This window comes from Ciconia boyciana, chromosome 3, assembly GCF_034638445.1.
Source record: "Ciconia boyciana chromosome 3, ASM3463844v1, whole genome shotgun sequence".
NCBI lineage: Eukaryota > Metazoa > Chordata > Aves > Ciconiiformes > Ciconiidae > Ciconia > Ciconia boyciana.
This window is the reverse complement of record NC_132936.1, coordinates 28,124,114-28,142,109: the sequence shown is the minus strand read 5'-3', so window position 1 is coordinate 28,142,109 and position 17,996 is coordinate 28,124,114. Positions and strand designations below refer to the sequence as shown.

At 38.1% G+C, this 17,996-nt stretch overlaps 1 protein-coding gene across 1 annotated transcript in view; it reads left to right on the top strand.

Annotated features, from left to right (window-relative positions):
- Positions 1-17,996, top strand: part of COL21A1 (collagen type XXI alpha 1 chain) — a 117,379-nt gene that overhangs the window by 18,488 nt on the left and 80,895 nt on the right. The window contains exons 2-4 of the mRNA XM_072857814.1: positions 11,085-11,204; positions 13,133-13,684; positions 17,730-17,898. Coding sequence (XP_072713915.1) covers positions 11,117-11,204; positions 13,133-13,684; positions 17,730-17,898 — 809 coding nt within the window. The 5' untranslated portion in view covers positions 11,085-11,116. The remainder of the gene's footprint in view (positions 1-11,084; positions 11,205-13,132; positions 13,685-17,729; positions 17,899-17,996) is intronic.

The following is a 17,996-nucleotide window of genomic DNA, read 5'->3' as shown; positions in this document are numbered from 1 at the left end:
GATGCTGGCCCTTACTTGCAGGAGGCAAACAGAGCTCATAGACTTATTCTTTCCTTCACATAGCAAACTTATTTTAAATCACCTGTTGTTTATTTCTTACTGCTTCTCTCTTATTGTCACAGCAAATCTTGCAGTCACCACATTGCAAATAACATCTTAGCTAAGCCAGCCCTACCCTCCCTTTTTTAAAAGTGGAAAACAAAAATAAAAAGATGGAAAGAAAAATAAATGTTAGGGGAAAAGAAAGGAGTGAGGACCTATTGGCAGGAATGTGTATCTGACATATCAGGACCTAGCTGAATTTGGTAGCACTGACAATGTTTCTGAATCCTCAGCTGGCTTGCTTTTCTGAGGACTTTGAAACCACAGCAGTAATGGATGAGCAATTCTGTGTATCTCTTGTCAACTAGGCATGATCATAACGTAGTCTTCAGATTGCATTAGAAGTTCTTACTTGGATTGGTTCCGTTTCTATGTTGCCTTTATGCCTCTTTCTATCAACATTCATTGTTAGAGATTGTTGTACCTTTCTCTCAGACTTGAGCCAATTTCTATAGGAGTTTCATTGCTAAATTATATATAATTATATGTAATTATATTATATTATTATATATAATTTCCAGTTACTGCATTATGTGCCCCAATGACTGTTTTCCTTCTGTTTACCAACAATTGTCACTGGCCCAATTGAACTCTCCATTCCTTAGCTCAGACAAAATGGTCTCCCAAACTATTGCTCCAGGTAGTCACTTGTATTAAATTGTTTTCTGTTTCCCTGTTTGGTAACATAGATACATATACCTGTGCACACTCAAAAGTCAATTTTTTTGATTTCCTGTAGGAGTAGGTTCAAGTGTTTCTTACTCAGAATCCTATTATCCTATGTGAGGTTAATTTCAACTCTACAATTTGCGTGTCAGATTTTATCCTATTGATTAGCTGTGTTGTTTTCCTTGGGTCCGTCCAAGGAGGGAAAATTCTGTGGAATCTCAAGTTGCTTGATAAAGAGAAAAATAACAGCACGGACTTTTCACAGATGGGATGAAATCATGGTTTCCAAGGGAGACCTCAGATTCATTTGTTGCAGCCAGAACGCTGAGCTGCCAGCTGTGGTTGCTTATATAAGTTGCCCATCCTATATTGTTTTCCAATCAGTCGTGTATCAGTCCAGCAGCTCAAATGCTGTGGTAAGCCTCCTTTTTCTTTAACCCATAATAACTAATTGCTGGCACCTGGCACAGCATCCTCTTGGAGTGGGAATAAATCCAACAAAGTGCAAAGTGCCAGAATAAATTGGATTTAAAAATACAAGCCTTCTGTGACTGCAGATTTTGGAGCATGAATACAAACTTTCTGTGCTGAAGACTGGAAGAGTCTGTGGGTTTGCTGTGCTTTACTGAATCATATGAAAAATAAACAGTCAGCCCATCCCACTTAAGATGATTCTTTGCTTTCAGAAATATGTATCTTCTTGCTTGGGTTATAACATATATCAACTGCTTACTTTGGTCTTCGGTGTACAGCATCGAAGTTGGTATAAAGCCTTTATACAGTTAATACAAAGCCTTCTTTCTGAAATCTGCCGAAAAGATGATAATTTCTTTAATCCCCTCTGCTCCTTTATATAATCTGCATAATACTTTATGCAGTGTATATATCAAAGCTATAAACATGGAGTGTAGTCTTACCATGTAGTACTAATTCCTGTGGGTTTATTTTGTTTATATTGAATACCTCTAATAGTGGAAATTGTAATCATGTTTCAGAATAGTTTCATTTAAACTACTGGTCCATTGTTTTTTTTTCCTTACCTATCCCTAAAATGTCTTTTGGAGTGAAGATTGAAGTGGTTTGCTCTGTCAGTAGTTTGGGCAATGCTCCTTTGACTGTTAAGTCAGCCATTTTAAATGAGAGATTTAAATTGTGGCTGTGGCGCAAATGAACGAAATATCAAACATGAACTTGAAGAAGTAGTTAGTGCCTTTACGGAGCTTTGGGGGAGAAATCCAAAATAATGTTTGAGCAGCAGGAACGGAGCATGCTAGTGCATACCTGAGGGACCACAGATGTATATGCAGAGACAGGTGAGACTGATTTCTGAAAATGCAGGTGAGATGTGATGCTGCTGTTTCTCTGAGGTCTCCAATATTAATTCGCTTTCTGCAGGCACTTGGACATTCACCTTCGGCTAACCCAGGTCGCTTTGCCATCGACACTGCACAGCTCCCATTGCTGCAGCTGTGGACCTGATATACTCACTTACTCAGCTGCAATAGGTCTTTGCGTGCATCTCTCCTCACTTCTTTCATGTGTTTCTCCAGCTCTGTCTGGAGATCTCTGTTCTTTCTGTCTATCAGGTAGGCTTTTAGACTTTTAGAGGGAGGAGGAACAAAGCTGAGCCTCTTACCCTTGCCACTGTTGTAAAAGACAGACAGCAAAGGTGGTCGGAATGGGAGGGGGGACCCAAGCAAAAGCCCCATTAGCCTTTTCTTTTTAAGGGAGTCCAGGCAATGCTTTCTGCTTGATTTCAGTGTTAGGAAATAAAATATCTCAGACTGTGTGTTCTGACTGTGTACTTTGTATAGCCATGTATTCTTATATAGACTAAGTACAGATACTGCTTAGCCAGAATGGAACCATTTTACAACTACTTCTCATTCTTGTTGCACTAGTACTAACTATTAAAAAAAAAATAAAGAAAACTCACAATATGTGTAACTTAAACACATAATTTTCTTTCTTGACCCCTCTTAATAAAAACTCATCTGAACTACTCTGTAATCATATATTTAATGTTGTAGAACACTCCTGGTATGAATGTAATTATACTGGTGATTGTGCCAAAATAGTTCATTCCAACATAGAAGGAGAAAGGAATGGTACGGGGAATACTAATGTACTCGTCACTGTAGAAGATTTTATCTATTTATATACAATCTTGCATTTATGTACATATATGTACGTGTAAACCAAGCCTAAATTAATGATGTCTTCACAGCCTCACCCTTCCCAGGAAATGCTGTTATGCTTTTAAATGTTTGCAAGTATAATAACCTCATCAGTTGTGCCCACCAAGAAAAATAAATGGAGAGGAACAATATGTGGAAAACGTGAATGCAGCATGGGACTGAAATCCAAGTGGCAATAAATACAGATTCAGATGTATTACTTGTTAAAAGTAACTGACTTGGAGTAACCTCATAGACTTTTTGAATGCTTAGGACTGGTAGTGTAAGACAGACTTAGGAATAAATAGGTAAAAGTAAATTGCCCTTACATTTTATTTGTAAAACCCATTAATTTTGAAAACAGAGAGAACAAATATAAAAAGAAGGTGATGCAATATTGCATTACTTTTCCACTTTATTTAATGCATGTAAATCAGGATTTTCAGGGTTGCTTTTCTCTTGCTGTACAGTTTCTGTAGTATTGCATAACTTTTGGAAATGCAAAGAATCTCCTGTATGTCCTTTCAGGCATTATTGTTGTAATGTTTTTTTCCTTTGTAGGCCAAACCTAACGATCTCTAGTTGAATTAAGAGATGTTTATACAGTGATGTAATATGAAAGAAGTGTTAATTTATACTTGGAAGGCGAGATAATATATATAACCTTTAGTCTGGTTATTTTCTCGGCATGCTGGTAAAGGTTAAAATCATACCCTTTCTGGCTTCCTTCTTAGACAGTAACTAGCAATGGGAAGAAGTGAAGGAAGGAACTACTCCTTTCAGTGTATTTCTTCAGTGTAGTTCTTCAGCTAGAAATCTTCATGCAGCAGAGAAGCCAGGGTTTTCAGAGAAAGGAAACCTCTCTCTCTCCATTCCCCACCTTGAATAGTGACAAAACTGCACTGAAGAGCAAACATTTTTGATTCTAGAAGATTCCAAATTGCTTTAAATGGGAAATTTTTTCAGGGAGTATTCCTGGGAAGAGTAAAATGATATACTTATCTGGGCGCTGGAAAGCTGGATATGGAAAGACTGCATCAGTAAACTGCTTTTTGAGATACAGAAGGTGCTACTTTTAGGCATCTTAAATGCAAAGTGGAAATACTGCCTAACCTGCTTAGGCACCTAAATTTCCTACTGAAAACTTAATTTGGATGTGAAATTATTCTGCTGTGCATGCATACAGGAGATGCTGTCGTTTGAACGTCTGTGCACTTCTGTGTAGCAAAGCTGTTCTGGGAGTTGAATGCCTTTGCCATCTCTAACACACCGGCAGCCTTGAATTCATTCAAAAATCGAGTAGAGGCTATTGGTTTCAGTAATGGCTGTACCACATGTCCACTGTGTAGGAAACCCGAGTTCGATTTCCTTCCTAGTCAGAGGTGTTCAGTGGCCCTGTTTGTGCAAATGCTGCTGCACAGCAAAATTGCAGCGCCCAGAAGAAAGCAAGAAATATGTTGCAAGAACTGTCCAGTTGGTTAAAGCTGCCTAAAATGACACGGCATGTGGGAAAGTCAATATGTCACCAATTTCCAAACTTCCTTCAGTTTTCCTCCTGTATGTCACAAAAACTGAATGTGCATTGGGGAGGCTGTAATTTATCTGTCTCTGACCATGCACTTACAGGGCATGGGCTGATGCAGCCAAGCTTTATTGTACCCTTTTTCTCTCCTGCCTTTGGTGAAGATAGAAATAATACTTTGCTAACTCTGCTTTGGTGAAGCACAGGGTCTTACACTCCTGCCCTGTGGGTCATTGTTCAAGGGCCTGATGCTTAGTAGCACTGCTATGGTTTTACCTTTCATTTACTCTGAGATGCACAGAAACTTGCCTGAGTCTTGATGCAAGTCTCAAAGATACTCAAAAATATCTGGTGTACTCTACAACCCCTCATTTCAGGGGCTCAGAGCAGAGACCTTTACATAAGCTGTTTGTGATCCCTCTGTGCAAGATAGACTGTTTTACCTCAGGGGACTGTTTCCACTCCCTCTAAACATCCCTTTTGCTATCAAAGTGGCATGTAAAAAACCAAGATAAAAAACGTTCATTGAAGAACAGAAGAATGGCCATAATGAGTCATGCTAAAGGTCCACCCAGCCCAGTATCCTGTCTCAGTTAATGTCTGATAGGCCCTTGCGGCTTTAATTTAAACTGTTCTGTGGAGTTGGGAGATAGCCAAAGGCTTGCTCCTGCCACCCTGTGCATCACCGAAATTACAAAGCATCTGGTGCAGTGCACTGTCCCATTTAAGGTGGAAGAATGAAATCACCATGGGGGATGCCTTGAAAAATACAGTAACACATATGCTATTTCTCCACTAATACTCTCTCGGTCCACAACCCTTTACTTGAGCTGGATGCAATGTCTGTGTACTTATTTAGTAACCCTGTATGGATTTCTCTTCCATGAGCTTCCATATACTAAAAGTGGTTTGGTATAATTAAGAGGTGGGAAAGCAGTTTGATAAATGTGTTTTCCTGGTTACATTTGGTAAAACCACAAACTAATCACAACAGATAATTTGGAAAAAGACAGGAGCTAAAAGTTTTATTTAAAATATTATTTTCTGTTTTTTTATTTTTCACATAGCTTAGCATAGTATCATAGAATCATAGAATATCTTGAGTTGGAAAGGACCCGTAAGGATCATTGAGTCCTGGCTAGTGTTTGCAGATGCAGAGGAAATAAGGAGCAAGTGTGAATCGCATGTCCCTCTGTCTGTGCAGTGCTGGCACAGATTTACCATCCCTTAGCGGTTCCCTGCACAATCTGACGCAGCTCCTGCAGCTCCAGCAGCAGAAGTTTGGCACAAGGACCCTGACTTCCCGTAGCAGCCAGCAGAGCTCTCAAGGGCAGAGAGGAAAGCGAGGCACACTTCCATGGACCACCATAGAGGCAACTTTCTCTGTTTCTCTAAAAAAACCTGGAGATAGAAAGGACATGATCAGCAGTGGTGAATTTTGGCTTTTGGCAATGTCAGTGGAGAGATGCTGGGCTGATATTAATGGTGGCCTCTCCATGGTAGCAATAAGGCACTTGGGCAAGTATTTTCTGTAAGTAATTTCAAGTACAGTTCTGTTGCCTGTGCTATAATTACTGTGTCGACAAGACACAGAAGTTTGGTCTCTGGAGTTGTTGGTTTGGCATCTCTTTTGACTGTTAAAAGTGCAGTGCTGTATTATTATTTTCTTTCAAATAAATTGAACACTGGATAATTCCTGGAATCCTCATTGGCCGTTTACTCTTAAGTCTTGGGTTTATCCTTTTAATTTTGGTTTCTATTAATAAGTCCATTTTGGACTACTAAATAGTTATTTGGCTTTATATTTATAATGAAGTTCTCAAGTTCAGTATCTCATATTTTTCAAGCTTTGTTGTAAATGAAATACAGAAGGACTCTCACAAATAGATGGAAAAATTGATCCGTTGAGGGAATACAATTTGATTCTGCACATCAGATAAGCTCGTTTTGCCAATTATTTTATGGATTCTTTTTAAGAAATATAAGTTGGAGCATGGTTTTCACCAAAAGAAATCTTGCTCTGATGTGATAGTTTCGTTACTTTAATGTCTTTCAAGATTAAAGACGTACGCTGAAGGCTGCTGTAGCATTCACTAGTGAAGAATGGAAATTCTTCACTGTGAGAAGTGAGACATACACGATTCCTACTGTGTAATTCCCTCCTGTGCTCCCCCACACTGATGCTTGATAGCTTGTGAAGGTGTTCCCAGTATTACTTCTTTTACTGGTGGAGCGGGAGCGAGCAGATATGCCCCTCATGCGAGGCCATGCAAGGTGAACAGCAGTTCTCTCTGTTTGGGTAGGTGGGGCTGGAGCCAGGAGGAACTTGCAAACATTTCTTCTTCTTCGTTCTACTTTTTTTCTTTCGGGACTCCTGTTTTGCAGAGTTCTAAGACAACTTGATGAGAGCTGACCAGCAGGGTCATACGAAGGGTGTGCCATTAATTTTTGCCTGTTGTTTAGAATATGTACATGAATGAGATGAATGCAAATGAATGGTAGAACACAGAACTGAAAAATTCAGAGGACAGCACATTTCTGCTGGGTGTATGAGCGGAGCACACCACAGCATATCCCCATGAATTTTCCTTTCCTTTCCTTCCTTCTAGTTCCCCTGTAACCCCCCTCATCTCCTATTTGCAGTGGTTTTGACATGACCTTTCCCCTCTCTCCTAAACCAGGCTCCCTGACATTCTCTGTACTCCAGGACAGCCAGTAAATGCTGCTCTCACACGTGCCTCTCCCACGGTGAAGTACGAGTGTTTCTGTGGAGCACCTCCTTCCTCAGGGGCACAGGGCTTCCTTGCAGCCCCCTGCTCTCCCCTTCCCACCCAGCCAGCTCTGAGCATCTTCCTCTTCCCTGTAGCTTCTCTTGTTCCTGCCGATCTGGGGCTTTCATCCCTGAAGGTACCAGTGAATAAATGTTTGCAGAAGGATGAGCAGAGATGAAAGGGAGCGGAGCAGTTCAAGGAAGGCATTGGTGGCTTCTGCAGGGGTTGGTGAAAGGAGAGCTGCGCCAGTGAGCAGGATCCCCGTGTCCCCGCCTGACCTGAAGTGCCTGTGCTTATGGCACGGAGCACATACAAGTTTTGTGCTGCAGGGAGTATGTTGTTACAATACTTTTGTAGATTTAGTGTGCTGTTTTATTTTCAAAAAAAGGTGCAGTATTAATGGTAGCAGTCCCTGTACTCTTTTTAGTGAAGACTGATGCAGTGAAGTCACTAAGTTGAGTGAAGTCACTAAGTTGCTTGTTTTTCATTTTCCTTTTACGTAATTTCTATGGATTTTACATAAATAACCATTTAGACAACCACAGAGATGACGAACACCAAAAATTAGTTGATGTACTGTTGTGATATTTTCCTCAGTCATCTTTTTCACAACTATTCCTCACCAATTTTTTGGACCTTTTTCTTTTGGGGTTGTTGGTGGGAGGAATCTGTAGGATTTTATAGTTTGTTGGGGCCAGAACTGTGGTTTTTTGATATATTTCAGCTCTCTGTACAATAGTCTGTCTTTTTTTTTTCAGTTATAGGCTGACATTTTTCTGATATTCTCAAAGAATGCAGTTGTCCTTCTTTGGTTACCTGCTATTCAAATTCCCACATAGATTTAATTTCATATGTTCTTTGGTATCACTCAGTTTGGCCCCATGAGAGACGTGTTTTACCCTTCAGTAAACACTTGCCACGGAAAAGGCTGAAAGTGATTTTAAAATGATGAATGTTACAAACCATCAAGTCTGAAAAAATAAATGTAAATTGTCCACTTCTACTATGGTAAGATTTTCTCATGTATTACATGCCTATTACTTATACACTTAATTTCATAGTTTAAACAGATCCTTTTTCAAATAGCTGGGACAAGAAAATGCCACTTAATATATTTAAATGAAGTTGACATCCCAGTATTTGTGTAGCGTCATTGGAACAGTGCATCTTATATCCTGCCCCGTAGAACCCAAAGTGTTTCATCTGGTTTCTCACCCATTCTGACGCAAGGTAATATGAATAACGAAGAATGGTGTTACCTTGCAATTATTTGTAATCTGAAGGTGATATTTAATGACATAATAATTATGTTTTTGCATTATTAACTTTGGGGGATTATATTAGGTAGGAGTAGCATTTCCTGGAAATTGACTTCTCTGCATTTCTTGAGGTTGTTTGTGGTGATAATTTTTTTTTTTGTCTTAATGGAATGAGTGCTTTATAAGCAGTGGAAAAAGCAAAGCAGCTGACTGAAAAGCCAAAGTAAATCAACCTACTGATTTTGTGGCACATCTATTTGGCAAATACAGATCATGAATCTACCAGAAATGAACCTGACATTGAAAAGACTACCTCTCTACTTGTTATCGTCTTGCCCCCACAACTCTGTAGTCCCTTTTTCTTATATCATTTTCCTAAAAACATCATGTCAGGTATACACATCTTTAGAGGGAAAGGTCTACGTTTAGTTGCTGTAAAATTTAATTGCAGATAACAGCTTACTGGCTGCTTGATGGCTGCTCAGTATGTTAGAGTGATTAAATGGCATTCTCTTCAGTTTACTCCGTTGGCTAGTCTTGGAAAAGAAATGGTTACTTATTTCCATGTACCTATTTCTTCTTCTACGAGGCACTTGCAATAGGCATGCTGAATTGTGTTTTGGTGTCTTTTTGGAGAACAGTATTTTCCAGCACTAGAGAAGTTTCAGAACATCTGCCAGTACCTTATTACCGGTAATGTGGTGGACAACTTGTCTACCCTGAAGAGTTCAAAATTAAAAATCAGCATGCAGCTTTCATCTCCCCCCCAGTATATTGACTTTTGATTTTGTTGTGTAATAAGTATTTTAATTTATATTTGATCTTTTAAGTGAGTGTGTAGGTAATTTTGGTGTGGGCATAAGTAAAGGTTTATGGCTAGAAGAAAAAGATATGGTAAGGGAAGGAGTCTTGGCCTTATTCAAGGAAGGCATTTCAATTCTAGGAAGTAGGCTGAAAAAAGCAGCAAGAATGTTAGTGATAAACTAGCCTATAATAGATAAAGATTAACATAACTGGCAAAGCAAAGCCTGTAGAGAGAAGGAATATTTAGTCTTCTGGCTAGATGTAAAATACTTAAATTAGTGACACTGAAGTGTAGTGCAATGAATTGGCCCTGAACTGGTACTGAAAATTTATCCTGAATTTAGCTTCTTTTTTTTTTTCATGGTTTAGAGGTTTTCCCATAAATATGGGAAAATTTAAAAGCAGTAGGTTGGTTGGCCAATTAGTGAGCAGCACAAAGACAATGTTGTTCTGAATGCAAACCAAATAACAGGGAAAAAAGTTTCTGTTAAAATATGCAAAGATAGATATAAGTTATTATAAAATTCTGTCCTCTGTTATATTCGTGACATTTGATTGACCAAAACTCTGCTTACATGAACAAGTACCACTTCACATCAGTAGAAATCAAAGGGTCACAGAATGGTTGAGGTTGAAAGGGACCTCTGGAGGTCATCTGGTCCAAACCCTAGAGCCGGTTGCTCAGGACCATGTCCAGAAGACTTTTGAGTATCTCCAAGGATGGAGACTGCATAGCCTCTCTGGGCAACCCGTGCCAGTTCTCAGTCACCAGTGCAAGCACTTACTCAGACCAGCAGTTAATCCTCCCTTTTTCTGTCAGGGTGTTCATGTTTTGTAGTGGAGGATAAGAGGTAGTTAGAAAAATTGCATTTTGTATTGGAGGATGAGAAGACAGAATGCAAAAGAGGTTCAGTATACTTTTTTCTTTTTGAGTCTTGAAATGAATGGATCTCTAATACAGTACTCCAGAAAAGTATCTTTTCCCATTATGATTATGGTTTTTTTGCAAAAAACATAAGTAATAAATATGTCTTAATTTAAGTAAATTTGTCAAATAATATTTATGACAGCAAGATGAGACCAAAATGGCATGTTTGCTTCAGGACCCTTTTGGGGATATAATTCAGAGACCATGATAACAAAGGAGACATAAACAGAGGAAAAAATCAAAAGTTGAAGATGCATATAATTTATGTATACCTTGGATGTTATGCTACACAGTCTGTGGGGCTTGGCTCTGCTGGGAGAGGGCTGGGGCTCGCTGAGACCCTGACTCCTGGTGGCAGTCTCGGCCCTGGCGTAGAGGAGTGGGAAGTGTCCCAGACTCCCTGAAGTAACCAAGTGTGTGGGTTGAGACTGAAGTAACGTCTCCCCACCAGTACCTGGTACATAAACACTTGCCATATTTTGGAGCAGTAGCTGTCAAGTCTTTGGATAACGGCTGCAGAGTGGGATAGCGGTTGGACAAGTGTGGCTGGGACTGGGAATATAACCTACTGATGTATGTACCTAGCAGAAGAAGTATATAAATGTGCCTTGGTGAAAACTGAGCTTCCAAAGAAAGGCTGGTGAGTGTTGTTGAGTTTAGAATCTCAATTTTGGGCTTACAAGCCTGACTGACACTTTTTGGGTCTGTGGTCCGTTGCAGGGTGGCCTTACATCTGGGCTTGCAGATTCAATTCAAAGTTGTGCCTCATGCACAGGTTTTAAAACACAGAAGTTTGGATTTGTTTTGTAATATAATAACACTGTATTTTCTTTTCATTTCTTCCCCATCTAGTTTTATCTCAAGACTTTGAAAATACAATACACATGGCACAAATCATAACATTTTTTCAGATGCTACTAATTCTGCTCCTTCATGATTACATCTCATCTGAAGATGGGGAAACAAGAGCAAGTAAGTCTTAATTTTTATATTTCAGATAAGGGCAACTTCAAAGCATGCCTTGAATTTATAGTATCCATTTTCAGGTCCACTTGTACACTTCTGTTGCAGGTGATTTTTTTCCAGTATAATTTTCGTGATGAAAAGCCTATAACATATGATAAGTAACTTAAATATCTCATTTCTCCTTTAGGAAGGGAATATCTGTATTTCTTTTTGTTTCTTGGAAATGCCCATGGGGACAGATGGAACTGTAAAGCTCCAGTCTTGAGATAAACTTGTCTTGAGTATTTATATTTTCATTTCTTCAGAAGTCATATTTTGAATAGCTTAATGTTATGTGAGAAACTAAATAAGAAAAATAAAGGTTCTGTGAGAGGAAGCTAAGATAACCCCAGCTCTGGGACAGACCTTCTTGCATATTCTTCAAAATTAGCATCTCAAACCCCACCGAACCAAGTTTTGTACTCTAAATCTCGTTTATGGAAAAGAAAAAGTTAAAGCAGGGTAGCTTTTTGGAAGACAAAGTGGCTGAATAAAAAGAATGTGTAAAACTTTCCTCTGGCCACAATGATACTTTCAGGGTAGGTCTTTTTCCTCCAGTTTTGCTCTCAATCCAGCATTTTTCAGTATTTTACAACAAACTCCATAAAATTCCTTTTGGTCTCTAGAAAGACGTACATTTGTTTCAGTCTACCTGCTCTAAGCTGAGCGTGCTTTCAGCAGGGTCCAATGATGTCCAAAGTCCCTTCCAACTGAAAGTACTCTGTGATTCATATCCCTGGACCACAGTGACGCACTCTGCTTGCCCCTTGCTCCTTCTCCCAATGGCTTTTTGTCTTCACCACCACCTGCATTGCAAAAGCATGTCTCCAGCAGACTGTGGTCACTTGCTTTCAAGGAAGGTGAAATCTTGACCTGACCAGAAGTGTCTGGAGGCAGATGTCAGGACAAGGCAAAGCTCTCCTTCCTGTGGTGGAGCTGCAGCCTTTCAGAAAACAGAAAGCACAGTAATACACAGCAGCCCCCATGAACCCCATGTGCCATGGGATCAAAATAGTCTCTCCTGGTTTTGGGTACCTCATGTGCTAGTTCTCTAATCTCTTTTCACAGTTGATGGGGGGTGATTCTCTCCTCTAGAGAGTTATTCCCTCCATCTGAGGATGTGCATATAAGATGGATAGGACTGTCTTATAGAAATGCTTGTGTCAGTCCATGGCCTGTAGTTGGCGATTTAGTCTAAAAAGCTCCATTTATAAGTCACTACAGCTAGGAGAGCTGAATCCATGCCTAAGTCATCGTGCAGTTACATTATATTTGTTAAATGCTTATTCTGGAGGCTGAGCGCTCGTTCACTGAGCATTTTTCTTCTACTAAAATCAATATATGCTACCAGCAACATTCAGTCAAGACTCAGGATTTTATAATAACTAGTTCTGTAAGTGCCATGTAGCAGTATCAGAAGTCAATTAAAATGTATTTGTAAAAGGATTGGATATTACTGCTGAATTCTGGAGTATTCAGGCTATAGCCTTCCTCTGCAGTGTGCTTGGTTTGCTAACAAAAATGAGTTTTTATGCTTATCATATCTGCAGACAAAGAGATATGGAAAAAACCAAAATGTATTCCTCGCTGCTGATTGCATGAAATGCAGTTGCCAGCTAAGGAACTGAATTCCAGAATTTTTCATAGTCATTTCTGGTGATAATGTAAAAAACAGAAAATGGTATGGTTTTCAGATACCAAGTTGGATCTGTCTGGTTTACAGAAACAATCTTGTTTTCTCTGGTAAACTCAGCTGATTTTTTTTTTTTAAATGGAATGTATTTGTCAATATAGATTCTAATACAAACAGTAATTGATACGAAAAGTATTTCCTGTGGAAGAAGAAAGTGGAAGAGTTCATTAGAATATTTGTTTGATTTTTGTTTTTTTTTTAGGTTGCAGAACTGCTCCGGCAGATTTAGTTTTTATCTTAGACGGTTCTTACAGTGTTGGCCCAGAAAACTTTGAAATAATCAAAAGCTGGCTTGTCAATATTACAAGAAATTTTGACATAGGGCCAAAATTTATTCAAGTTGGAGTTGTTCAGTACAGCGATTACCCTGTACTTGAAATTCCCCTCGGAACACATGAATCCACCAAGAACCTCGTCAGGGAAATGGAGTCCATACACTACTTGGGAGGAAATACAAGAACAGGAAGAGCTATTCAGTTTGCCTTTGACCATCTTTTTGCAAAATCTTCAAGATTTCTAACAAAAATAGCAGTTGTTCTCACTGATGGAAAGTCCCAAGATGAAGTCAAAGACGTAGCAGCAGAAGCAAGGAAAAATAAAATAACTTTGTTTGCTATTGGTGTTGGCTCAGAAATTGAGGAGGATGAACTTAAAGCTATTGCCAACAAGCCTTCATCAACTTACGTATTTTATGTTGAAGATTATATTGCAATATCAAGAATTAAAGAAGTTATAAAGCAGAAACTCTGTGAAGGTAAGTAATTGATTATAAGCTATTTTAGGTGTACAGAATGTAGTTCTGTACCCATTTATTTCTTTATTTCACAAGCAGAATGCATGATTAATGTAACCTAAGGCACCTGATAGTCTTTACTATGATCTTCTTTCATTTTGATCTTGTTTGCAGAAATCACTCCCAAAATGTTATTTTCTCCGTTAAACAAAGAGGTATATTTGGGAAAGATACGGTGCTTTAGCACAGTGTGTGTTTAATTTCAGTATGTAGCATTTTGCCCTAAGCCCCCAGTTTTTTGCATTGATAAAATTTAAAGACCCTAAAATAGTTGAGCAGATCTCATAGTGCTGAGAATATAGGGCTTACTTTATCCTTTTCCTAGGTGCGGCTGATAGTCATCCACAATCTAGCATTTCTTCTTGACAGTTGAGAGGATAGCCTATCATTACAAACAGGAGTTCTTCCGCTAGTATGTGTTGAAAAACCCAGAAGAAGGACTCTTGGCAAAAGTGCCTGGAATTGCAACAAGTTGTTATGATCTTTTCTAGAAGGATTTTATAGAAGAATTAGCCAAGACCAACATTGTAAAATGACTTTTTAGCTTTAGAATGCTAGCAGCATTACTGCATTGAGTTTTCTGATAACTTTGTAAAACAATGGCTTTCCTATATATATATGAAAGATAGCCATTGCTTCTAAAATACATCACTCAGAAGGACTCTATTATACAGCAAATATTTATCAGTGTTATTTTGTACATGTTTTATTACCAAGAATTGATGCAAGTCATATTTCAGTTGTACCATATTTCTGCACTTACTAAGAATGAAAAATAGTCTTCATTTGCTCTCAGAGTATGGACTTCAGTGAAAAAATATGGTGATATATATGTTGAAGATAATAGTGTTTATTTCTTGATACAATTATGAAAATAATAATAATTCCTTGTGGCTGATGTATTAAGGTGGTCAGTCCAAAAATTAAATCAGGTAAGTGCAGCTAAATTCTTTAATAAAATTTCATGCAGGGAGAAATTCCCTAAAATAAACACAATATTTTCTTTAAATACAGTTTAGAAGTGACATATTTCATCAAGATGGATTTTTTGCTTTCAGAATTAAGTTAGCTGGTGTCCTTTAAAATTCAGCTGCGATATTTAACACGACTCTTACAACAGTAATCTGCAAATGTTGACTACGTATACAAAAGTGCGCTTACTGTTTTACTTTAAGTGACCCTTTGCTTCAACTCTCTTACCTTGCGCTCTTCCCTCGTGTTAGCATTGAGATGCCTCTCTCAAAGAGCAATCAGAGCCAGATGGCAGCTTCATTTCTAACCGCAAAGTCTTTAGCAGGTGAACTGAAAGACTAGTAAACTGGAAATTTTATATCTGAGTGGTGGATTATTTTATTCATGTTGTTAAGATTCACTTTGACTCTGGGAGAGGAACTTCCATGAGGGCAAAGCAGCAATGATTTGGCTGTGATCAGCCACATGAAACTGCCTGAAAATTTTGCAATTCTCTCTTGATTGTCTTTGTTTTAATGTCTAAAAAAGTGCTAGCCTTTACTCTTTGGCGTTTTTAACTTCGTTATTACATGAACGTAGACATAAGAGCATAGGGGCAGTATTTCCTTTCTGGAAAAAGGAGGCTGAGGTTTGGTGGTTCGTGTAGCAAGTAGTGCTGTTACGAATGGCCTTGTGGATGGAGGGCTCTCATGTGCCTTTTGAGAACTCTAGTGTTCGTTTTAGAGTACGGCAGGGTGAAAAAACCTGTGCAAGCTGTCATCCAGAAAGGACAATGTGGCTAAAAGAGTCCCCAGATATTTAAGGAATATTTAATACTTAATATTTATTCTGGAAGTCAAATGTTCCTGTAGTATTAATATTCTGTAGCAAAAATATAGAAAAGATTGTGTGTCAGGAATGCATTTAAAAACAATACTCAATGCAGACCTCAGAAGTATGTCTGGAAGATGCTGAGAAAAGTTCCTTTGTGCTAGATAACGGGATTTAAAATCAAAAAGTTATTTAATGCTTCAGGAAGGAAAAATAAAGCATCTGAAAACTATATAAAAACACTAAAAGGGAACAAGATTTCAGTATAGGCTAGAGAGTTGCTGTGACGGGTACTATGGACTGGAAACACAACCCCGTTTCCCGTGGAAGGCAGTTCTTAATTTTGCCACTGACTTCTGCATCCTATATAATGGCTCAGTTAGTTATCAAAATAGTTCTGCCAGAAGATGATCCGGAAGACCCAAAAAAGATCTACCTTACTGGGAATGTTTTTATGTAGTTCTTCAATGTGCCATTGGAAATAAAGAATAGTTTCTTAATGTATAATTTTACACATGCTTAATTTGTATTGTATTGGTTTGGAATAGTTACTTTGGCATTGATCCAGAATAATGGCCCTCTCACGTAAAGTAATCCTATTTCTGCATTTATTTTTTGATTTTACGCCAAATTTCTAGTATTGTAACTGATAAGAGATTCTTGCATTCATTTTCTTGCCAGTGTATATGGTTATCTGTAATCTGTATTAATGGCAATATGACCGTTATTCAGCTTTGAAATAAATGAGTTTAGAAAAGGTTTCTGTGATAACAATGCACAGTGAAGAAACCTGAAAAAATAAAGTGTTATTACTCTTACTTAATATCGTTAAGTATGTTGACTTAAATCCTGCATCTGTGTTTTGAGAAGAGTGAGAAGGAAAGTTGTGTTGGTCTTTACTCTGTTTTTTTTTTCTTAAGCATTTAGAAGGTAGATGTTTTAGTTTCCAAAATGTAGGTAGAGAGTTCTTGCAATTCTTTCTTGTAGAACCAGACAGATTACTTTTAATATATTTTTAATTTGGGAGTCAGGTGACATTTTGCTGTGAGGAGGAAAAGAAAACTAAGGGGAATGTATGTGGCTTCTTGCTCCTGCCCCAAGAACCTGTGGCATGTCCCCTTAGGATGGATTGTCCTTGCCCACCATAGATAGTCTGCTCAGGCACTTAGCTGAATTTTCTTAGAGTTTATGTATTCTGCCTCCCCCACCAGAACGGGATAGCTTCTGACTGCCCTTGGGTTGGTTAGAAAGAGAAGCCATGCAGTGTTGCTCATGTTATAAAAAGAAGTCAGTCTAGACCTTTGAGCTGCTAATTCCCTGGCACTGAAACATGAGTTTTCCAGCCCATAGCTGGTCCAGATGGAGATGAGAGAACTCTCCACCCCTTCTTTGGAATGTATTCCTAACCTCTTCCCTTTCTATGAACTGATGCTTTTCTGAAGAAACAATAGGAAATGAATGATGAAAATGCATTTATTGTAAATAGTTTAGCATAATTTTAATAAAACAAAAAGTTGTTTTCTTTCTTTTCATTGATTTATTACTCTAATACAAGGTTGTCTTTAGCATTAAATTTCACTCTGCTATCTCACTTTTTTTTATTTTAAGACAATTTAAGTCCACTGCCTAGTATTGCTTTTGTGTAAAGAGAATTAAACAGAGATAACATTCAGCTAACTTTAGTTTCTACAGAAAATATATCACACTATTTGTCCAATGAGAATGGCTTCAAGCAGATTTCAGTGTAACAGACAAAATAGATCAGAGTCCGTTTCGAGCAAAAGAAGATGAAAAAAATAGTTGTCGATAATTGTACCTTTGTACATTTTCAACCTGATTTTGTAGTTGGGAGGGATGCTGGATTAATCCAAATTGTTAGGGCATTGTGGAAATTGTGGGCAATTCAATTATTTTGAAACCATACAATTTTAGAAATGAAATTCAATATTTTTATTAGTCAGATATTGTAATACCTTTTAACTACAATTAGTGACAACTCAAAATAGTATGTGAATGCAATTGCAGTAAAATGTGACATCTCAGTATTTTTGCATCATGTCTCTGAGGATTCTGCATGTCCCTTCTCTCATGTTATACTTAACTGGCAGTTGTCAATTCCCTTTTATTTCTTGAAAGGCAGCTACAAAAATTAGGTAGGTGGGAGGTTACTTTTTGAAAGTTTTACGTCATATTTTGAACTGTACTTGCATTTATTACTTTGCAGAATCTGTTTGTCCGACAAGAATTCCAGTGGCAGCTCGAGATGAAAAAGGATTTGACATTCTTGTAGGATTAGGTGTGAAGAAAAAGGTTAAAAAGAGAATTCAAATACCAACCACTAATGCAAAAGCTTATGAAGTGACCTCACGTGTTGACCTGTCAGAATTGACAAGGTATTTAAATTTATAAATACACTTCTAAATTTATTAAGATTTTTTTCGTTTGCTTAAAGTGAGAGAGACTTATTTTAAGATTTATATGAATGTTCAAG